The sequence below is a fragment of the Macrotis lagotis genome, chromosome X (genome assembly GCF_037893015.1).
Source record: "Macrotis lagotis isolate mMagLag1 chromosome X, bilby.v1.9.chrom.fasta, whole genome shotgun sequence".
Classification (NCBI taxonomy): Eukaryota; Metazoa; Chordata; class Mammalia; order Peramelemorphia; family Peramelidae; genus Macrotis; species Macrotis lagotis.
The window spans coordinates 704328638-704346851 of NC_133666.1; the positions used below are offsets into that span (position 1 = coordinate 704328638).

Here is an 18214-nt window from a genome sequence, read left to right on the forward strand (position 1 = left end):
CGCGGGGCTGCTGGGTAACAGGAAGTCTGTACTGCGCCTGCTCGGCCTCCCCGTAGCTGAGATCTCTCCGCCTCCTGGAGCCCGGGCGCGGCGGGCAGGTCCCGGGTAGGTAGCGGCGCCTCCACCCCCTCCCCATTTCCCAGAGTCCTCTGCGCTGCCCTAGACTGACCCTGGGCCCCCCTCCTCCCTGACCTCGGCCTCAGCCCCCAGGAGGCCCGGAGTCCGGAATGGCGCCCCCCCGCGGCCCGTCTCCCCGCCCCCTGCCCCCCGCAGAGCCCCGGGGGGTCCCCCAGTGCCCCCAGCTTCCCAGCAGAGCTTCGGTCTCGGGGCCCAGTGACTCGGTTTCCCCGGGCCCAGGGTCTCTCCTGTCGGAATGTCTTCTCCCCCAGACCCCCCTCCTGCCCCCCCCAGTGGATCAACTCCCAATGTTGTTAATGTGACGTCTTGGTTCCCTTCCCTTTGCGCAGCCTCAGCTCAAATACTTCTTTTCATGCCTCTCTAAAGTGCAGCCACTCAGATTGTCCTGTCGAACAGCAGGACTCCAGACTGTTCATACTCCTTAACTTGTCCCCCCATTCCCCATTGGAGGGGCATTCCCTCAATTTCCCATTCTTTGCCTCTACGTAAAAAGATTTCCTGCCCCTACGTCTTTCAGTCCCCTCGGGCTTGAATCCCAGACTGAACTTTGTTTCCCAGTCTGAGTTTCCCCTGGTCTTTTCCTTGTAGTTTCCTTCCAGAGTCTCTGCATCCTTCATTTTCCCTAGATTCAGTAGTTTAGCTCCTGCCTGAGTTACCTGGGGCCTGGAGATGTGGGGAGGCAGTGGACCAGCTGGAGGGAGGGCTGTGCCCCAGGAGTCACTGAGGTGCTGCCTGGTTCTCCCTCCTGGCACCCCAAGCTCCTTCTGCTTCTGTAGAAGCCTGAGGAGAGGAGTATGAAGAATAGCATGAAGTGGGAGAGGGATGTGGTCTTTGCTTCTCTTCTACTTCTTTTCTAAGGGCAGGGCCTGGGCCTTTGTAACTCCTGGAGGACCACAGCCTTTATAAATGCTTGGAGGCCAGTCTCCAAGTAGAGGAGGCAAAGCTGTCCCTGTTCTGACCCCTCCTGTAAGCCTTCTGCCTCCCCAGCTCAGTCTGCAGAGGCCCTAGGCCTGGCCCAAGCAGGTCTTGAGTCAAATCCAGCTTCAAAAGTTGGAGAAATGTTGGAAAAGTTTTATTGTTAAAGGTTGAGAAATATTAATCTTCCAGAGTATGATCCCCAGAATAATCAGTCTGGGACTAAGATTATGAGTTTTTCCTACGCAGAGGTAAAGAAAGGAGGGAGTTTCCAGCTGTCTCTATGTTGCCATTCCCTGTCCAGCAGGGGATCCTTTCAGCTCAGGAGGGAATAGGCTTGAGGGGGCCTCTACACTTTCCTCTTTTCTGTTTACACAACAAACTCACAATTGCCCAACCTGATGCTCAACCTGAGTAACAAGATCCTGAATTCTATTGATAGCATATATAGTGACTTTGGTTACAGAAAAAAATACTTTTTTTTTTTTTTGCAAGGCAAATGGGGTTAAGTGGCTTGCCCAAGGCCACACAGCTAGGTAATTATTATAGAAAAAAATACTTTGAAAAAACTTGATAAACAGCAAAGTAGAAACATCAAGAGAATCAATATAAGACATAATTGTATAATAGTTTGGGTCCAGTGCTCCTGAAACCATTTAATTATCTTATCAGCTGTCTTTTCAGGAATCAAAATCTCATTGGGAGGCTATTTGGATGTCTTTAGCCATTTTATACAAATCTTCAATACCAAAAGATAGCTTTTTTTTTAAATGAGAGACAAATGATCAATATAATAATTACAACAAAGCTGAAATTATTATTTCTATTTCTATAATAACATGTAACCATGTACCAGTTATGGTGGAGAATAAACTTCTTTACATACACATGCTCAAATAATGCAATTGTAACAGTTAATATTATTTCCTCTTTTTTCTTAGTAAAGATCATAAATTTCTCTATATAGGGTATGATATTAAGTCAGAAAAATTATACCTATCTTCTCAGCATGTCTTCTTTGATTTTTTTTGTAGTTTTTTGCAAGGCAATGGTAAGGTTAAGTGGCTTGCCCAAGGCCACAGAGGTAGGTATTTTCTTTGATATTTCCATTAGTAACTTTATTATATATCAAATAAATTTTCAACTTCCCTTATCAAAAGAACTTCAGTCACACTTTTCTCTCCATAGTATATTTATTACCCAAGGAGGGTTTTGCACATAAGTTCAATATGCAGTTCCTTTTGCAGTTCCCAAATTGACTTTCCTTTTGCATGGTCTGTCATTTCTTCTCTAATGCTTTCTTTTTCTATTTCTTAAATGTAAGTTGTTCATTTTCTGTATTACTTGATTCATCTGGTCTGCATGGTCTTATCTTTCTTTCTGACATCCACACAGTTTCTCCATCTTTGGACAAAACAGAAGCAAACCCTCGACCCCAGTTTAGTAATTAATCAAGTCTTTTCCAGTGTCCATCTTTTGTATCCTTCAGCAATACTCTATGAGTACTCTTGGGAATGTTTGTTATATTATTGACGGTAATTTTGTAACCAAAGTGTTTTTCAGCCAAGGTTTTATTCTTATCATCCAAAGTCAAATAATTAATGAATACAAAGCTTTATTTAGGCATAGTCTGGTATCTGCTTCTTCACATTCCCTCTTTTCTGTTTATATGGGAACATTTTTAATGAACTATAGGCTTGATCCAATGGATTATAATGAATGCCTATAATATGTTTTATATTATATAGACAGAAGTGTTTAAATGCCATAGAAATATATCCAGGGCCATTATCTGTTTTTTATAAATTTTGATATTGTTGCAAACTGATAAAACGAATGATCAATCACACCTAGAGTAGCCTCTGAACTTTGTGCTGTTGCCATTGTATATGAACTAAATGTATCTACAGTAACATGAATAGATTTCACTTTTCTAAAAGGTGCATAATAAGTCACATCCATCTGCCATAACTTATTAGGAGTCTGGCCTCTAGGATTCTTAAAATAATTTGGAGGGGTAGGTAACTACCCCTTTGTGGACAGGATTTTCCTATATTCCTAGCTCTCTCTAGTGATTTTCAATTCTTTCCTTCGTAAAGAGACATTCTGATGAAATTTTCTGTGAAACAGTTTAGCTTCCTCTTCTACTAAGCTTATAAGGAGTGGAAGGGTTAATTGATAGGTCCTATGATTACCTTCATATATATAAGTTCAGGTAATCCAGAGTGGGATTTTATATGTTCAATAAAAAAGGAATTATATCCATTTCTAATAACTCAGGTCCTCCTGACTCCAGGGCTGGTGCTCTATCTACTGAGCCACCTAGCCACCCCCTAGTAATTCTTTAAAGAGTTGATATAATACAACATCAGTGCCATGATTAATAAAGGCTGTTCTTATGCATCTGATGACACAATAATCATACTTACTATCTGCAAAAATATTAAGGAGTTGTAGCCATTCTCTTTATACCAACAATATAGCATATAAATTTTCTTTATAGATGTAAAAGTATATAATTTCTTTTCTGTTATTGCAATATGCTTGGACCTACAGGTTTAGAATAAGGTTCATTAAATTGTTTAAAAATTTCAGGGAACCCAGAGGGTCATAACTTCTGGTATTGTCCCTCATTATCTCCACAGAGCAATACAATTATTAATTCTAGGCTTAGATATTATTAACTCTTAAACTATGTGAAACATAAGATTCCCAGGCTGACATTTCATTCTGTTAAAGAAAAAACAAAACAAGTTCTCTTAAAGTTAACCTTAGATCTGAATATCTTTTATGCAAATTTCTTTCTTCTTTATGTATTATAAGTTTATTTTCCTCTTATTCCAAATACATTCCTGTTTTCAAAAAGAAAATAAGATTATAAATTTAGTTTTAAATGTATATGTATATATTTATATTAATTTCAAAAATCCCATTGTAAAATTTTTTTTACTAAAGCTAGTGTTACAAGATGCATATATATAATTTTTAATAGATATAATTTCATAAACATGAGATGGAAAAACTTTTCACAAACTCTGGACCAAAAAGACCTTGAGAGATATAATCTGTTGGCATGGATTTTTCTAATTTTCTTATAACAAATCTTTACAAATGTGATGGATGATACTTTAATTCATTCATATTTTATAATGTGACCATTTTAAATTTTCAAAAAAATTGAATCTGTTCTTATAGTTTATTAATTACATATAATCACATTTTCAATTTGACGTGTATTTGCTTTACTCCCTAAAACTTAGAAATAAAAATTCTTTAGACCAGATTTTTTTAAATTTTATGATTACAAGATTTTATTTATAGTTCTCTTAATAATCTTATAAATTCCAAAACTCATGTTCAAAATTACCTTAAATCATTTTTTTCAAAATATAAAAGTTTGCAAATTTTTCTTATCTGTATCAGTGCTATTCTAATTTCTCTAACTCTGTGCTAAACAAAAGTTTGACAGAGTCCCAACCTCTGTCAAGGCCGTTCTGACCCTAACATCCCCAATAGTTCTTTTTCCTCCTGTGACTCTGGGGGAGTCAAAAAATATTATGTCCAAAAAATTATTATTTTTTTACAAATCCCTTAATTCAATTACATATATTTTCAGATAACTTTGTTCACTGGATTATACATTATAGATTTAACCAATTTGAAGAAACAGTTAACATTTACTTAGCAATTGCTTTCAAATCAAAACTTTCACTTTATGGGGATTATTACTTTTCCAATCAATTCACTTCCAGATATTGCAGAAGTGTTGATTTAATGCAATTTTCAGATTATCCCAATCTCATTTAAACACATATCTACATTTATTTTATTCTCTTACTACATTGATTTGTAGATTACTTTTCAAAATTCCCAAAATCTCTTTATACAATGTCAAACCTGCTCAGACCTTCTTTCTACATGCTTGAACCAACTTCCATACTTAACAAATGCTTAAAAAACCCCAACAGTCTCTATATGCCTTTTTGTATTTCCTTGCAACCTTATTTTCTCTATCCAAACTTTTCAGAACCCATTACTCAGACTGAACTACTTATATATTCCTTTAATATACTGTTCCATTCTTTCCCATAAATTCTTTTAAGACCAGCCAAAAAATAATTTTAAGGACAATTTTAATTTCTACTAGATCTCTTAGAAGTATAATTTGCCAAATCAGTAGGTACAACTCTGTTAGACAATCAGATCAGAAAACAAACAATAGAAAATAAGACACATTAATAGAACCCCTTCTTTCCCCCCAAAAAACATGATTTCCAGGAAAATCTGTGGGTCTGAATCATAGTTTTTTTGAAAAAGAAAAAGATCCAAACTTGAAAAGAGAGAAAGGAAAGAGGATTGGCCAATCAGAACATAAAGATATGACAGCAAGTCTGACCATGCAGAAAGAGCTAAGAGCTTTCCTCTGCCTGGATTTTAAAACAAACACATAGAAAACACATAAACAGTATCAGAGCACATTGAATCAGAGAGGCCCCCAAACTCTCTCTGGAGAAAACCCCACCTAGTTCTCACAGTAGAGAAAATACATAGAACATTTAATATATCACAATACATTTTTTAATACTTACAGATTATAACTAGTATAATTTTTGAGAGGGCAAAACAGTCATTTAAAAATCTCTCAGCCTAATTGGAATATCCTCTGACCCCCTTCTTATTTTAGAGTAAACCAAATAACTTCTTTCTAAGGGGACAAGTGTTAAGTCTTTTCTGGGCTGGGTGGGGGGTAGTGGAATCTTCCCTTCTTAAATCCTCCTTTGGCCCATAATTTTCTGTAATACCTAGCATTATCAGAATCTATATTGCTAAACTCCTGAAGCTATAACGTGACGATATCATCTTGGTAAAAGTTTAACTATTTAGTTTCCCTTATTTCTTTTATTAATTTATTTTTGTTATTACTTAGTACCCAAATTATATAATTTAGAATTAACCTGACTCTCTCATCTTTTTGGAATATTTATTTCCCCCCCAAACTTTATCAAATTAAAAATAATATTTCTTTATATAATATAACATACTTGGTAATATACACTGTCTTTTCTGATTCTTTTAACTCTAAATAAGTTTTCTTTTTTGATACTTGTTTATCCAAATCTTCATGAAGTAATTCTCTCTCTCTCTCTCTCTCTCTCTCTCTCTCTCTCTCTCTCTCTCTGGCTAGTAACTCCAAGGTCAAAAGAGAAGAGTGTGTGGGGGGGAACATTCTGGCATTCTTCACTTTTTCATTCTGCCAGAATAAGTGGGGAAGAGAAAAATTCAACAGCATTTAATCATATTAATATTCATTTATCTGTTTGATTCAAAGTACCTTTTAAACTCAATTCTCCTTTCCTTGGGAACCATGGAGAATATCGTAAACAGTCTGTAAAAACTTATCTGTTTGTTTTTAGATAATTTCTAAGCTCTTTAGACAATTTCTTTAAGATTTTTACATCCTGTCCTGCCTTTTTTAGTTACTTGGAAAGTTCCTTCCCTTTTACACCCATGTTCCTGCTTGGAAAAAAAAAAGGCACAGCTGCAGATTGGCTCAATCCTAGGATTCCTCACAGCTTTACCAGGGAGTTTTCTTCTCCTGAAGGACTCTCTCAGTCTCTGGATGACTTCAAGTCCCTCACCTACCCCATGTAAGGAAGCCAAATGTTGCGATCCTCTGTACAGCAGGAGATCCATTCAGCTCAGGAGCGAACAGAAACACGTATGCACCGGGATGGGGAATACGAGCAGGATAAGTGGCAGAGCTGTTTATTGAAAACATCAAACAGTTCTTATAGAAGAAAACCATAAAATTAGCATACAGGATGAAAACAATGATGTAACTTTGTTATGGGCAGGAACTGACCCATCAGGATATGACCTAGGTCAAGAAGTTTGGAAACAGGGCTTATATTATAGTACAGTGAGGCGACTAATGACACAGTTGTGTTATCAGATCAGAGTTTTGTGGAAGCTTTCAGCTCAAGGGTCACCAGAGCTCGGGTTATTTTGGCTATAACTGGCCTCTTGACCCCAAACTCGTTTGAGTGTTCTTTATCTGCATCTTTAGACTGCCTCCTGGGTATCAGAAAGGCTTAGAACTAGGAACCTTTTCTTGTTAGGAGTAACATTTGATAGCAGAGCTTTGGCTGTTGTTACATTTGGGGATCTATCAAGAGTGGAAGAGTTTCATTATTTTGGAGGGGCAGAGCCAAGATGTTGATAAGAAAGGATCGTGTCTTAGGAGCTCTCTCATAAAACTCATAAGCTAAGGACTCTAACTAAATTTTCGAGAGACAGAACCCACAGAGGGACCCAGTGAGGCAGTTCTTCCACTCAAGGTAACCTGGAAAAGAGCAGAAAGGCTCTGCTCCCTGGGGTCAGAGGGGCGGCATGCCAGAGGGGTGGCCCGCTAGAGCCAAAGAACTTCAGCCTCCCGGAGGCAGCCCCAGGGCGTTGGGATCTGCAGCTCACAGCAGCAGAGGAGTCTCCTGAGCTGCACCCCGGGGAGCACCAGGCACAAAGTGGGGGAACAGCAGGGGACCTTTGCCAGAGTGAGCCCATGGAGCCCAGCCCTCAGGGCACACAGCCAGCAACTTGGTCTTTTGGCAGCCCGGATCCAGGAAACAGAAGCAGGCAGAGCCGGTAAGCAGGATCCCCCAGGGTATGAGCCCATTGAACCTAGGGAGGGGAGTGAAGAGAGACTGCAGAGCTCTGTCCTCTGCCCCTGCAACAGGACTCTGGGGCTCTGACCACATTCAGATCCTGATAGCAGTCTAGGCCCCCCCATAGAAGAGCATGCCCCCCCACCTCAGCCCCGTGGCAGAGGGGGGCGCATATGGTCATTCACAGACCAGGAGGGAGGACAGAGTCTCACACACTGAGACCCTTGTGGGAGTGTCCCAAAAGCTCAGGAAGCACTCCAAAACTAGTCTCAGGCTGAGAAAATGAGCAAGTGGAGAAAAAAGAGGAACACTATTGAGAAATATTTTGCAAATGAGCCCAAGAAGGATCAAAATACTCAGGCTGAAGATGAGGAAGCAGAAACTCCTGCATCTAAAGACTCCAAGAAAAACAGAAATTGGGCTAAGGCTATGACAGAGCTCAGAAAAGACTTTGAAAATCAAATGATGGAGTTAGAAGAAAAACTGGGAAAAGAAATGAGAGAGATGCAGGAAAAACATGAAAATGAAGTTAGCAGCTTAGTCAAGGAAATCCAAAAAAATGCTGAAGAAAATAGCATGCTAAAAAACAGCTTAGGTCAAATGGATAAAACAGTTCAAAAAGTTATGGAGGAGAAGAATGCATTAAAAAGCAAAATTGGCCAGATGGAAAAAGAGATAAGAAAACTCTCTGAGGAGAACAAATCCTTCAGACAGAATAGAATTCAGGGAAATTGATGAATTTACTAGAAATCAGGAATCAATACTTCAAAACCAAAAAAATGAAAAATTAGAAGAAAATGTGAAATATCTCATTGAAAAAACAACTGATATGGAAAACAGACTTAGGAAAGATAATTTAAAAATTATTGGAATACCTGAAAGTCATGATCAGGAAAAGAGCCTTGACATCATTTTCAAAGAATTACTACAGGAAAATTGCCCTGATATTCTAGAAACAGAGGGCAAAATAGAAATGGAGAGAATCCACCAAGCCCCCCGAGAAAGAGATCCAAAAAACCAACCCCCAGGAATATTATAGCCAAGTTCCAGAACTCCCAAGTCAAAGAGAAAATGTTACAAGCAGCCAGAAGGACATAGTTCAAATATCATGGAGCTGCAGTCAGGATCACACAGGACTTAGCAGCAACTACATTGGAAGCTTGTAGGGCTTGGAATATAACATACCGGAAGGCAAAAGAGCTTTGAATGCAGCCAAGAATGAACTACCCAGCAAGGCTGAATGTCCTCTTTCAGGGAAAAAGATGAACTTTCAATGAACCAGGGGAATTTCAGATGTTCCTGTTGGAATGGCCAGAGCTGAACAGAAGGTTTGATCTTCAGATACAGGACTCAGGTGAAGCATAGAGTGGAGGAGAAGGGGAAAATATGAGGGACTTAATGATGATGCACTGCATGTATTCCTGCATAGAAAAATGACACTGATAATATTAACCTCAGTTAATAGAGCAGGTAGAGGGAGCTTTTATAGTTGAAGCACAGGAGAAAGCTGAATTCGAAGATAAAATATGGTGTAAAAATGGAGTCAATAGAAAAAAAGGGAAAAGTAATGGGAGAAAGAAAGGGGGGGGAATAGGCTAAGATATTTCATATAATAAGATTTTTCTTTATTACAATGAGCTATTACAATGATATGGAAGGGGGGGGAGGCAAGGGGGAATGAGGGAATCTTTGCTCTCATCAGAGGTGGCTAGGAGAGGAAACAGCATATGTACCCAATGGGGTATAGACATCTAGAGTAAGAATGAGAGAAGGGGGACAGGGGGAAGAGGGGGATGTGAATGATGGAGGAGAGGATGGACCATGGAGGGAGAGTGGTCAGATATAAAACATTTTCTTTTTTTACTTGCAAGGGGCTGGGATTGGATAGCCTGTCCGGGACCATAGGGCCAGATGGAGGCTGGGCCTAAGGGGTGGTATGGAGGCTCAGGGCCTCTTGGCCCCAGGACCAGGGATCTGTCTGCTGCGCCACTCAGCTACCCTACAGCAGAGTCAGAGTGAAAGGGGAGAGAAAATATAGTACATGGTAATGGAGAAATACGAAAGGAGGGAGTTGCGATCAGCAATGGCAATGGTGGAAAAATATGGAAGTAACTTTTGTGATGGACTTATCATAAAGAATGTGATCCACCCACGACAGAATTGTTGGTGTTGGAACAAAGACTGAAGCACATTTTTTATTATTATTTGGGGGCGGTGCAGGGCAAATGGGGCTGGGTGGCTTGCCTGGAGACGCATAGCAGGGTGATTGTTGGTTGTCTGAGGCCGGATTTGGACCTGGGTGCTCCTGGCTTAAGGGCCAATGCTCTGTCTGCCACCCAGCCACCCCTACTATTATTACTATTTTATTTTATTTTGGGTCTTTTTTTTTTTTTTGGTTTTTGCAGGGCAGTGGGGTTGGGGTGGCTTGCATGTCACACGGCTGGGTGATTGTTGGGTCTACGGGGCCGGATGTGGGCTCGGGTGCTCGTGGCTTCAGGGCTGGTGCTCCATCCATTGCGCCACCTCGCCATACCTATAATTATTACTATTATTTTTTTTATTTTAATTTTTTTCTCTCCTGTTTATTGCTCAAGCAAGTCTGTATTTATGGGGGGTGTTTTATTTACTCTTAGACAATAATATTTTATTAATGTAAAAAATTATTTGTACAAAATGAGAATAAATATTAAAAAAAAAGAGTGGAAGAAGCAGGACCCCAATGTAGATAAAGACCAGAAAAAAGATGGAGGAACTTGACCAAATGGAATCACATTGGTCCTTGCTCCCTTTGCAGGAATCCTGGATTCATGGCAATGGACCCTGGGAGTCTCAGACCCAAATTTCAGGTGAGTACATTCTATTACCATTCTGATTCATATCTAGCCACTGGACTCAAATAGCTCTGGAGTATTAAGGGAGGCTGATGATTTAGCACATTGCCACCGCCCCCCCCCCCCCCTCAAATCCAATTCACTCCTTGTCATGGCATTATCTCCCTGATGTCATGGTCTTCTTCGAGAATGAAAGAGAAACATCAGACCAACATGAGTAACCAAATCTATTTCTATAGACCTAGAGGAGGGTTCATGAAACTGGCAATGCCTTCTTATGGATCATTACCCTACCAAAAAATAGGTTTGAAGTTGAACTTCTTAGTAACCACACTTCCCTATTCACTTCTGTATTTTAAACTTATTCATGGGACCCTTGAGGTCTTGAGCCCCTCCCACCCCAAACTGGTATCCTCCCTGTTCCTTTGTTCTTTTAGTTTTTTGTTTTTTGTTTTTTGTTTTTTTTTTTGCCAGGCAGTGGGGTTAAGTGGCTTGCCCAAGGCCGCACAGCTAGGTAATAAGTATTAAGTGTCTGAGGCCTGATTTGAATTCAGGTACTCCTGACTCCAGGTCCAGTGTTCTATCTACTGCGCCACCTAGCCACCCTCTCCTTGTTTGTTTTTAAGCTCTCCCTCATTGCAGTCAACTTTCAAGAACCACCTCAGTTGTGAATTGATTCTTAATTCATGCCTAGCATTGTGTACACACACACATAAGCTCACATACACACACCTCCCCTCATTCCATGTGATTATAAGCAGTTTAATAGAGTTTATACACATGCAACAGTGCAAACTATTTCCAAATCAGGCTTTTTCTCCCTATGCCATCCTGCTTGTCACAATATTCCATCCCAATCTCACAACAGCTTGTTTGACCATTCCCCTATTGATGGGCATCCTCTTGCTTTCTCAGGAACAAGAAAAAGAGATCTTATAAATATTTTTGTATAATTTGATCTTTTTTCCCTTTTTTAAAAATACTGTCTTTAGACTCTAGAGCTGGCAATGTTATTGGTAGATCAGCAGATATGCAGAGCTCTATAGCCCTTTGGGGAACATTCCAAATTGGTTTTTAAATGGTTGGATCAGTCCACAACTTCAACAGTGTCCCAGTCTTCCCACTTTACTTCCAACATTTGTCATTTTCCCTTTCTGTTGTATCTAATACATATGAGATGGTACCTCAAAGTTGTTTTAATTTGCATTTTTCTAATCAATAGGGATTTAGAGCATTTTTCACATGACTAGAGATAGTTTTGATTTCTTTTGTCTGAAAACTGTCTATTCACATTCTTTGATGCTTTATCAAAGAATGAGTTGTGTTTTTGCTTATTGCATTTCTCTCTGTAGTTGAGAAATAAGGACTTTACTAGAAATATCTGTTACAAATGCTTTCCTTAGTTTTTTTTTGTTTTTGTTTTTTTAGGTTTTTGCTCTATCCACTTGTGCCACCTAGCTGCCCCCTTTCCCTAGTTTTCTCCTCTCCTTTTGATTTTATTTTGTCTAAAAGCTTTTTAATTTTATATAATTTATATAATTGAAATTGTCTATGTTTAATTGCCTCTTGGCAGTGTGCCACCTTTGTCTGGGACTCCTTAAAAGTCCCTAACATTGGCCAAACCCTGGGAGTTTCACCCATAGAAAGGATGCTTTGCCTGGGGTATTTCCCAGTCATGACTCTGAAGGCTTACTCCGGAACTTCCCAGCCACTGTTGATTCAGATGTTGGTGCCCCCCCCCCCCGCCAATTGGTGATGTTTTCTTTTAATATCTATCTTCATATAGGCTTTGCTCTTCTTTTTATTATATTAGGACTTATGGGTTACTTTTGCTGTAAAACTGATTTATTTCTACCTGCTTTATAATCACTTTATTAAATATACTCTTTTTTAGTTTTATTGGTGTGAATGTGTCATTTTTCTAGTAGCAAATCAAAACCAAAACTCCTTAATCAAACACCAGAGTAGTAACTCAGAAGCTTTTTCATCCAAACCTATCATTCCTTCCCACCTCCACTCCCAGCTGTCCTTCAAGGATCCTATGAAAATTCACCAAAACCTAATTGATAAAGGAACCTATTTCTTGGAATACTATATTACATAGAGCAAAAGAACTGAGGTAATGACTTAAGGGTAACTTATTCAGCAACATATAATCTTCAACATATACATGCATATATATATATATATATATATATACACACACACACACATGTGTATAAATAAAAGGAAATTTAATATCCTCAATGACTTTAACATTGTTGTGAAAAGTACATGCATGACCATGTGAAGAGTACATGTATGACTATTTGTGGCCAAGGTTCTGAAATTAAACGTTGAACCTCTGGGTGGGTAGCCAACCCTCCCAAGATTCAAACTTCAGGAATGGATAGTTCCTAAAGGGAGTATCTGGGCATATGCAGAGACAATCAAGTTCATGCAAAGGTGATGGGGGACCTTGAGTGGGGGAACCAGCATATGGCCTTGCCCAGGATCAGAATGGGTATTAACCCTTCATCTGGGTAAGTGGTTAGAGGAGAAAGCAGTAACCAGTCCTATAGCTTGGCACTTATTTCTCTTTTGATCTATTAAAAAAATGTTAGGCTGGTGAGCTTTCTCAGGGTATTTGTTTAATTTAGTAGATTTTTGGAGAGATCCTGATTGCATAAGAGACTGTTACTCCAAATGTATTCATGATATTTGGGATAGGAAATAGTTGGTTTGAAAATCTGGCATTTGTAGGTGGGGTAAATAAGAAGAGAATATATTTGAATTGATGCTTCTCTCTTTCACCTCTGTGGCTCCTAAGTATTTGTAACTATTCCTCTTGCATTGTACTAGAATAGAAGAGATATCCTATTTAAAAAAACAAAACAAAACAAAACAAAATAGGGTCCTTCAATGTAATAGATGTTGCATCTTATCTAAAACTTATTGTGGCTTCAAGATATTTAAATTGTTTTTTTCTTGTTGCCTCCCAAATTTTTTCCTTTGACTGGGAGCTTGGCAAATCTAGAACTTTAGAACAATTTTCCCTTGTTAATTTCTTGCAATATTGTATCAAGATTCTTTTTCTTTCATCATTACTATCAGGTGGTCTAAGTCTTTTTATATTATTTCTCCTCTATCTGTTTTCTGGAACAGTTGCTTTTCTGATGAAATGATTCACAGTCTCTTGCTATTATTATTTTTCTTATTTTTGACTTTTTTTAGTTTTTGATCTTTTAGAATGTCATTAGTTTCCCCTTTTCCAATTCTATTTTTCAAGGAATTATTTTCTTCCTTAAGTTTTTGATTCTTTATTTCCAATTATCTGACTTTATTTTCATCATTTTCTTGATTATTTAGGATTGGTCTTAATTTTTCCTCATTTTCCCATGATCTCTCTTAATTGATTTCTAGAGGTCTTAACTTTTTCTAAAAATTCTTTTTTTATTTGTGACATTTGACATTTGTCATAGTATGACATGGATGCAACTCCAACTCCTTAGCTCTTTGCAGTGCGATATTCTAAGGTTTACAGTGTTTTTAATATAGAAGCTGTCAGGTTTTATGAAATCATGATTTTATTTTTATACAGTATTTATTTTTTCTCTTTGTTTTTAAAATATTTTTTCTTTAACCCAGGAATTTTGAAACTTAGCTCTGACATTCAAATACATGTTCCTCTTCCCATTGGTCTGATCAACCACTGTTGAACATATTGTAATTTGTCTCCAAAAATAGAGATGTCACTTTATTCTTCTTTAATAATGAAAGATAACCAACCAAATGTTCTTCCCAGGATTTTTTGCAGGTAGTGATCAGTAGAATCTTGGTTTCTACCTTGCTTCTTGGTCTAGAACTTTAGGGCAATTTTCCTTAATAATTTCTGGTAACATTGTATCCAGCTACTTCTTTTGATCATAATTTTCATGTAGCTCAGCAATTTTTATATTGTTTCTTCTTAATCTGTTCTCCAGTTGGTTGTTTTCTATTGAGCTGTTTCAGATTCTCTTGTTTTTTTCTGCATTTTTTATATCTTGGTGTTTTATAATGTCATTCAATCCTTCTTGCTCAGTTGTAGTTTTCAAGGAATTGTTTTCTTTAAGATTTTATATCTTTCGGGGGCAGCTAGGTGGCGTAGTGGATAAAGCACTGGCCTTGGAGTCAGGAGTACCTGGGTTCAAATGTGATCTAAGACAATAATTACCTAGCTGTGTGGCCTTGGGCAAGTCACTTAACCCCATTTTCCTTGCAAAAACCTAAAAAAAAATTTTATGTCTTTCTAAATGGATAAAATTTTTTCAACTTTTTTGATTGCTTTTTTGCTATTTTGTCCTTTTTATTAGATTTCAAAATTCTATTTATTTCCCTCCTAACTATTTTCTTTCTCTTTTTTGCAAATGAGTAAGTTTTTTCATTATTTTCTTAAAATGTTTTTATTTTTTTCTAATTTTTTCTCATTCACTCTTGATTTGATTTTTGAATTCTTTTTTACTTTCATCCAATATTCCTTTTTGTATTTGTGTCCATTGTCCATTATGCTTTAGGGTAGGAGTGGCTTTTTTTTTGAACCTCACACTCCTCTGAAAATGATCCCAAATTTTCTTTTACGCCAAAGTAAATATGAATGATTGGGTTCTTTTTTCTTTGCTCATTTATTTTATCTTGATTTGATGTGATTTGATTTTTAACAGCTCAATATTATTATTAAGTTTTGATTCTGAGCTATGAATATTGTTGTCCTAGTCCTCAGCAATTCTTACTATTGCTTACTGAATTCTGTCTGGGGGCTCAATGTCAGGGTCTCCTTTTTTCCTCCAGTGAGTCCCAGCTTCAGTGTCCCCAAAATGTTCTTGCTTTCTATGGTAGTGTCTTCTCCTTCCCCACAGCCATATCTGGGTTCACATCTGGTCAGCACTGTTAGACTTGACTTCCAGATACACTTTGGGGTCCTTCAGTCATCTCCTACTCAGTCTATTTTGCTTTAGAAGCAAGTTTGTGAGGGAAGAGTGACAGAAGTGAGTGACTTGAGGTCCCCACTGCTTCTGAAATGGCCTCCAGTTGGATGATTCATTGGGGTGTCAGTGCTTCCCTCAGGTCATACCTCAGCCCCACATTGCTCTCTGAATCCTCTCAAGTTGTCCTCCTAGGACTTTACCCCCTATATTTTTGTTACTCTTTCTTCAATTCATGATGATTTTCTGTCAGTTTGTGGAGGGTATCTGAAAAGCCTGCACATTACTGACCTATACTGTCATCTTTTCAGGATTCCCCTCCTGTCAGGTGTGATGAGGAAGAATTTCCCCGTCACCTCTTTCTCCTGCACATATCCACTTCCCACGTAAACCACACACCTCCCAGATGCCCCGTGTAATGCATTATATTCCAAGGGACTTCTCAGATTTGTTGCCACTGACATTTAACATCTATTTCTCAGAATTACCTCAGACTCTTAATAACCTTGGATTCTAGAGCTGACTCTGACTCTCATAGAGAGTATGAGCTCTGGGCAGATCCCTTCTCTGTACTTCAGCTGTCATCTAGATTTGGATAGGGTTGGACTCTACTTCTCATGTCTTTCATTTCTTCATCTGATGACTTTTCATGGTCTAGGAATTGGTGACATTCAAGGATGTGGCTGTGGACTTTACCCAGGAGGAGTGGACCCTCTTGGACCCTTGTCAGAAGCAGTTATACAAGGAGGTCATGCTGGAGAATGCTCAGAACTTGTTCTTTGTGGGTAAGGACCCTTCCCCTGGTAACACTGAGTCTACTGTCAGTGGAAATATCCTCATTCCCTACTGTGGAGGGTTTGGAGCAATTTAGAGAGGAAAGGGCTGGTCTCCTGCAATTCTGTCTTTGATCTTCCTTCCTCTTGCCCTAAAATTCTCTCCAACATGATGGGAAAGGAAGGGAAGGGAATAAGCATTTGCTTTCACCTGCTGCTTGCCAGGTGCTATAATGAGGACTTTCTTTACCATATCATGTTACTTCATCCTGATAATAACCTTCCAATTTAGGTGAATATTATAATCCCCATTTGGCAGTTGAAGAAACTGAGGCAAATGGATGTTAAGTGATTAGGCACAGAGCTAGTCATTATCTGAGACTGGATATTGATTCTGACATTACTCAGACTAGGCCCAGGATTCTCTCTACTCTACTCACTAGATTTCTAGAATATGGGAATGTGTGCCAAGTTCATCCTTCTATGAAGAAGTTGTATCAAGGCCAAATTCCCTCATCCCTACCTGGTTCCATTACCTTCTCCCCCTACCTCTCCCCATAACCCCCATCAATAACTGCTCTGAGACTCTTCTTTAGGAGGCCTGGGACCCACCCTCTCTTCCTTTCCTGTATGGCTCTGGCATTGCTAGGACAACAGACTGTCCAAGAAAAAGCATTTGGCACAACTATGGAGTTTGCCAGTAGAGAATCTCCCCCAAATGAGCAACACATAAGGCTTCTATATGGTTCAGGGACTGAGGAACATGGGAGAAGAACTGGGCAAAATGTTCATGCTCCTTGGGCTTGAGGCTAGTCTTGCATCTTAACCCTTTATACCCTATTTTGGAAGAAGGTGTTTCATCAGAATGGAACCTATTTGCATGTGGGTGCTATGGGGAGGGGAGATGATTGGACCATTCTGCATAACAACCCCTCCTCTTTTGGGTAACTTGCATTACAAGTACTAACAGGTGAGTCCAAGCTCTTACATGTGAGCTTTATGAACTGATCTTCAAAATGCAGCAGCTCTGTGTATATGACCCTTTCCAAAGGAGAACTAAGTTCCAACTTTCTCTCCATCTTCATCCCTGATTTCCCTGCCCAGGTCTTCCAGATCCCAGGCAAGATGTGATCTCTTATTTTGAGCAAAGAGAAGCTCCATGGATGCTGGAGCAGGAAGGCCTGAGGAGTCACAGTCTAGGTGAGTGAGGTGAAAACAGATATATGACAGTGATGATGGCCAGGGTTCTATGTGTCACAGGGAAGCAAGGCCTGGATTTGGGGGCTGAAACACCTGTCTTGGGATTCTTTTTCACATATTTCCTGAAAGTACCTTCCTGGGTCAGTCATTGAACTACTGAGTCCCACTTTCTCCATATGTAAAATAAAAAAGTTGGATTCCATAGTTTTTCAACTCCCTTTTAGGAATCAATCTTTGATCCTAAAAGAAAGACCTTGCTTGGGATTTTGCAATTGAGAATTCTTTTGAAAATTTGAAGAGGGGATAGGCTGATTTCTTTGGGTTCTTTCCTAGGCCTTTTTCAAGTCAAGGAACATGTAAGTGCCCATAATGTCTCAGACCCTGCTTAAAGCACCCAACACATTAATAGATGTCAGGGGCTTTCCCTGCTCCCATATTACTTAAATTCTGGTAGAACAGAGAAGAGAGCAACAATTAATTAAGAGAGGGTAGATGCCAAATTTAAGGACTGTAAAAGGCTTATTGTAGATGTGGTCTCTGGTTGATCATCAGGGAAGCCAGGGAGAATATTCTGGAAACAGGGATGGCAAGGTAATAGCCGTGGATTCTAGTGGTGGACATCATATCCTCAGAACAGAAAGGAGGTCCCCACCACTGGATTCTAGCATATATAGGGGAAATAGGGTGAAAGAAGTCTAGAGGAAGGGCTGGAGATCAAGTGCTTTAATATCTGTAGATAGGATTTTGTTTTGAAT

General features: G+C 39.0%; 1 protein-coding gene across 1 annotated transcript in view; it reads left to right on the plus strand.

Moving 5' to 3' along the window:
- LOC141499678 (uncharacterized) overlaps positions 1-18214 on the plus strand; it is a 62193-nt gene continuing 43979 nt past the window's right edge. The window contains exons 1-4 of the mRNA XM_074202326.1: positions 1-105; positions 10510-10561; positions 16145-16271; positions 17364-17459. Of these exons, the coding sequence (XP_074058427.1) occupies positions 10523-10561; positions 16145-16271; positions 17364-17459 (262 nt within the window). The 5' untranslated portion in view covers positions 1-105; positions 10510-10522. The remainder of the gene's footprint in view (positions 106-10509; positions 10562-16144; positions 16272-17363; positions 17460-18214) is intronic.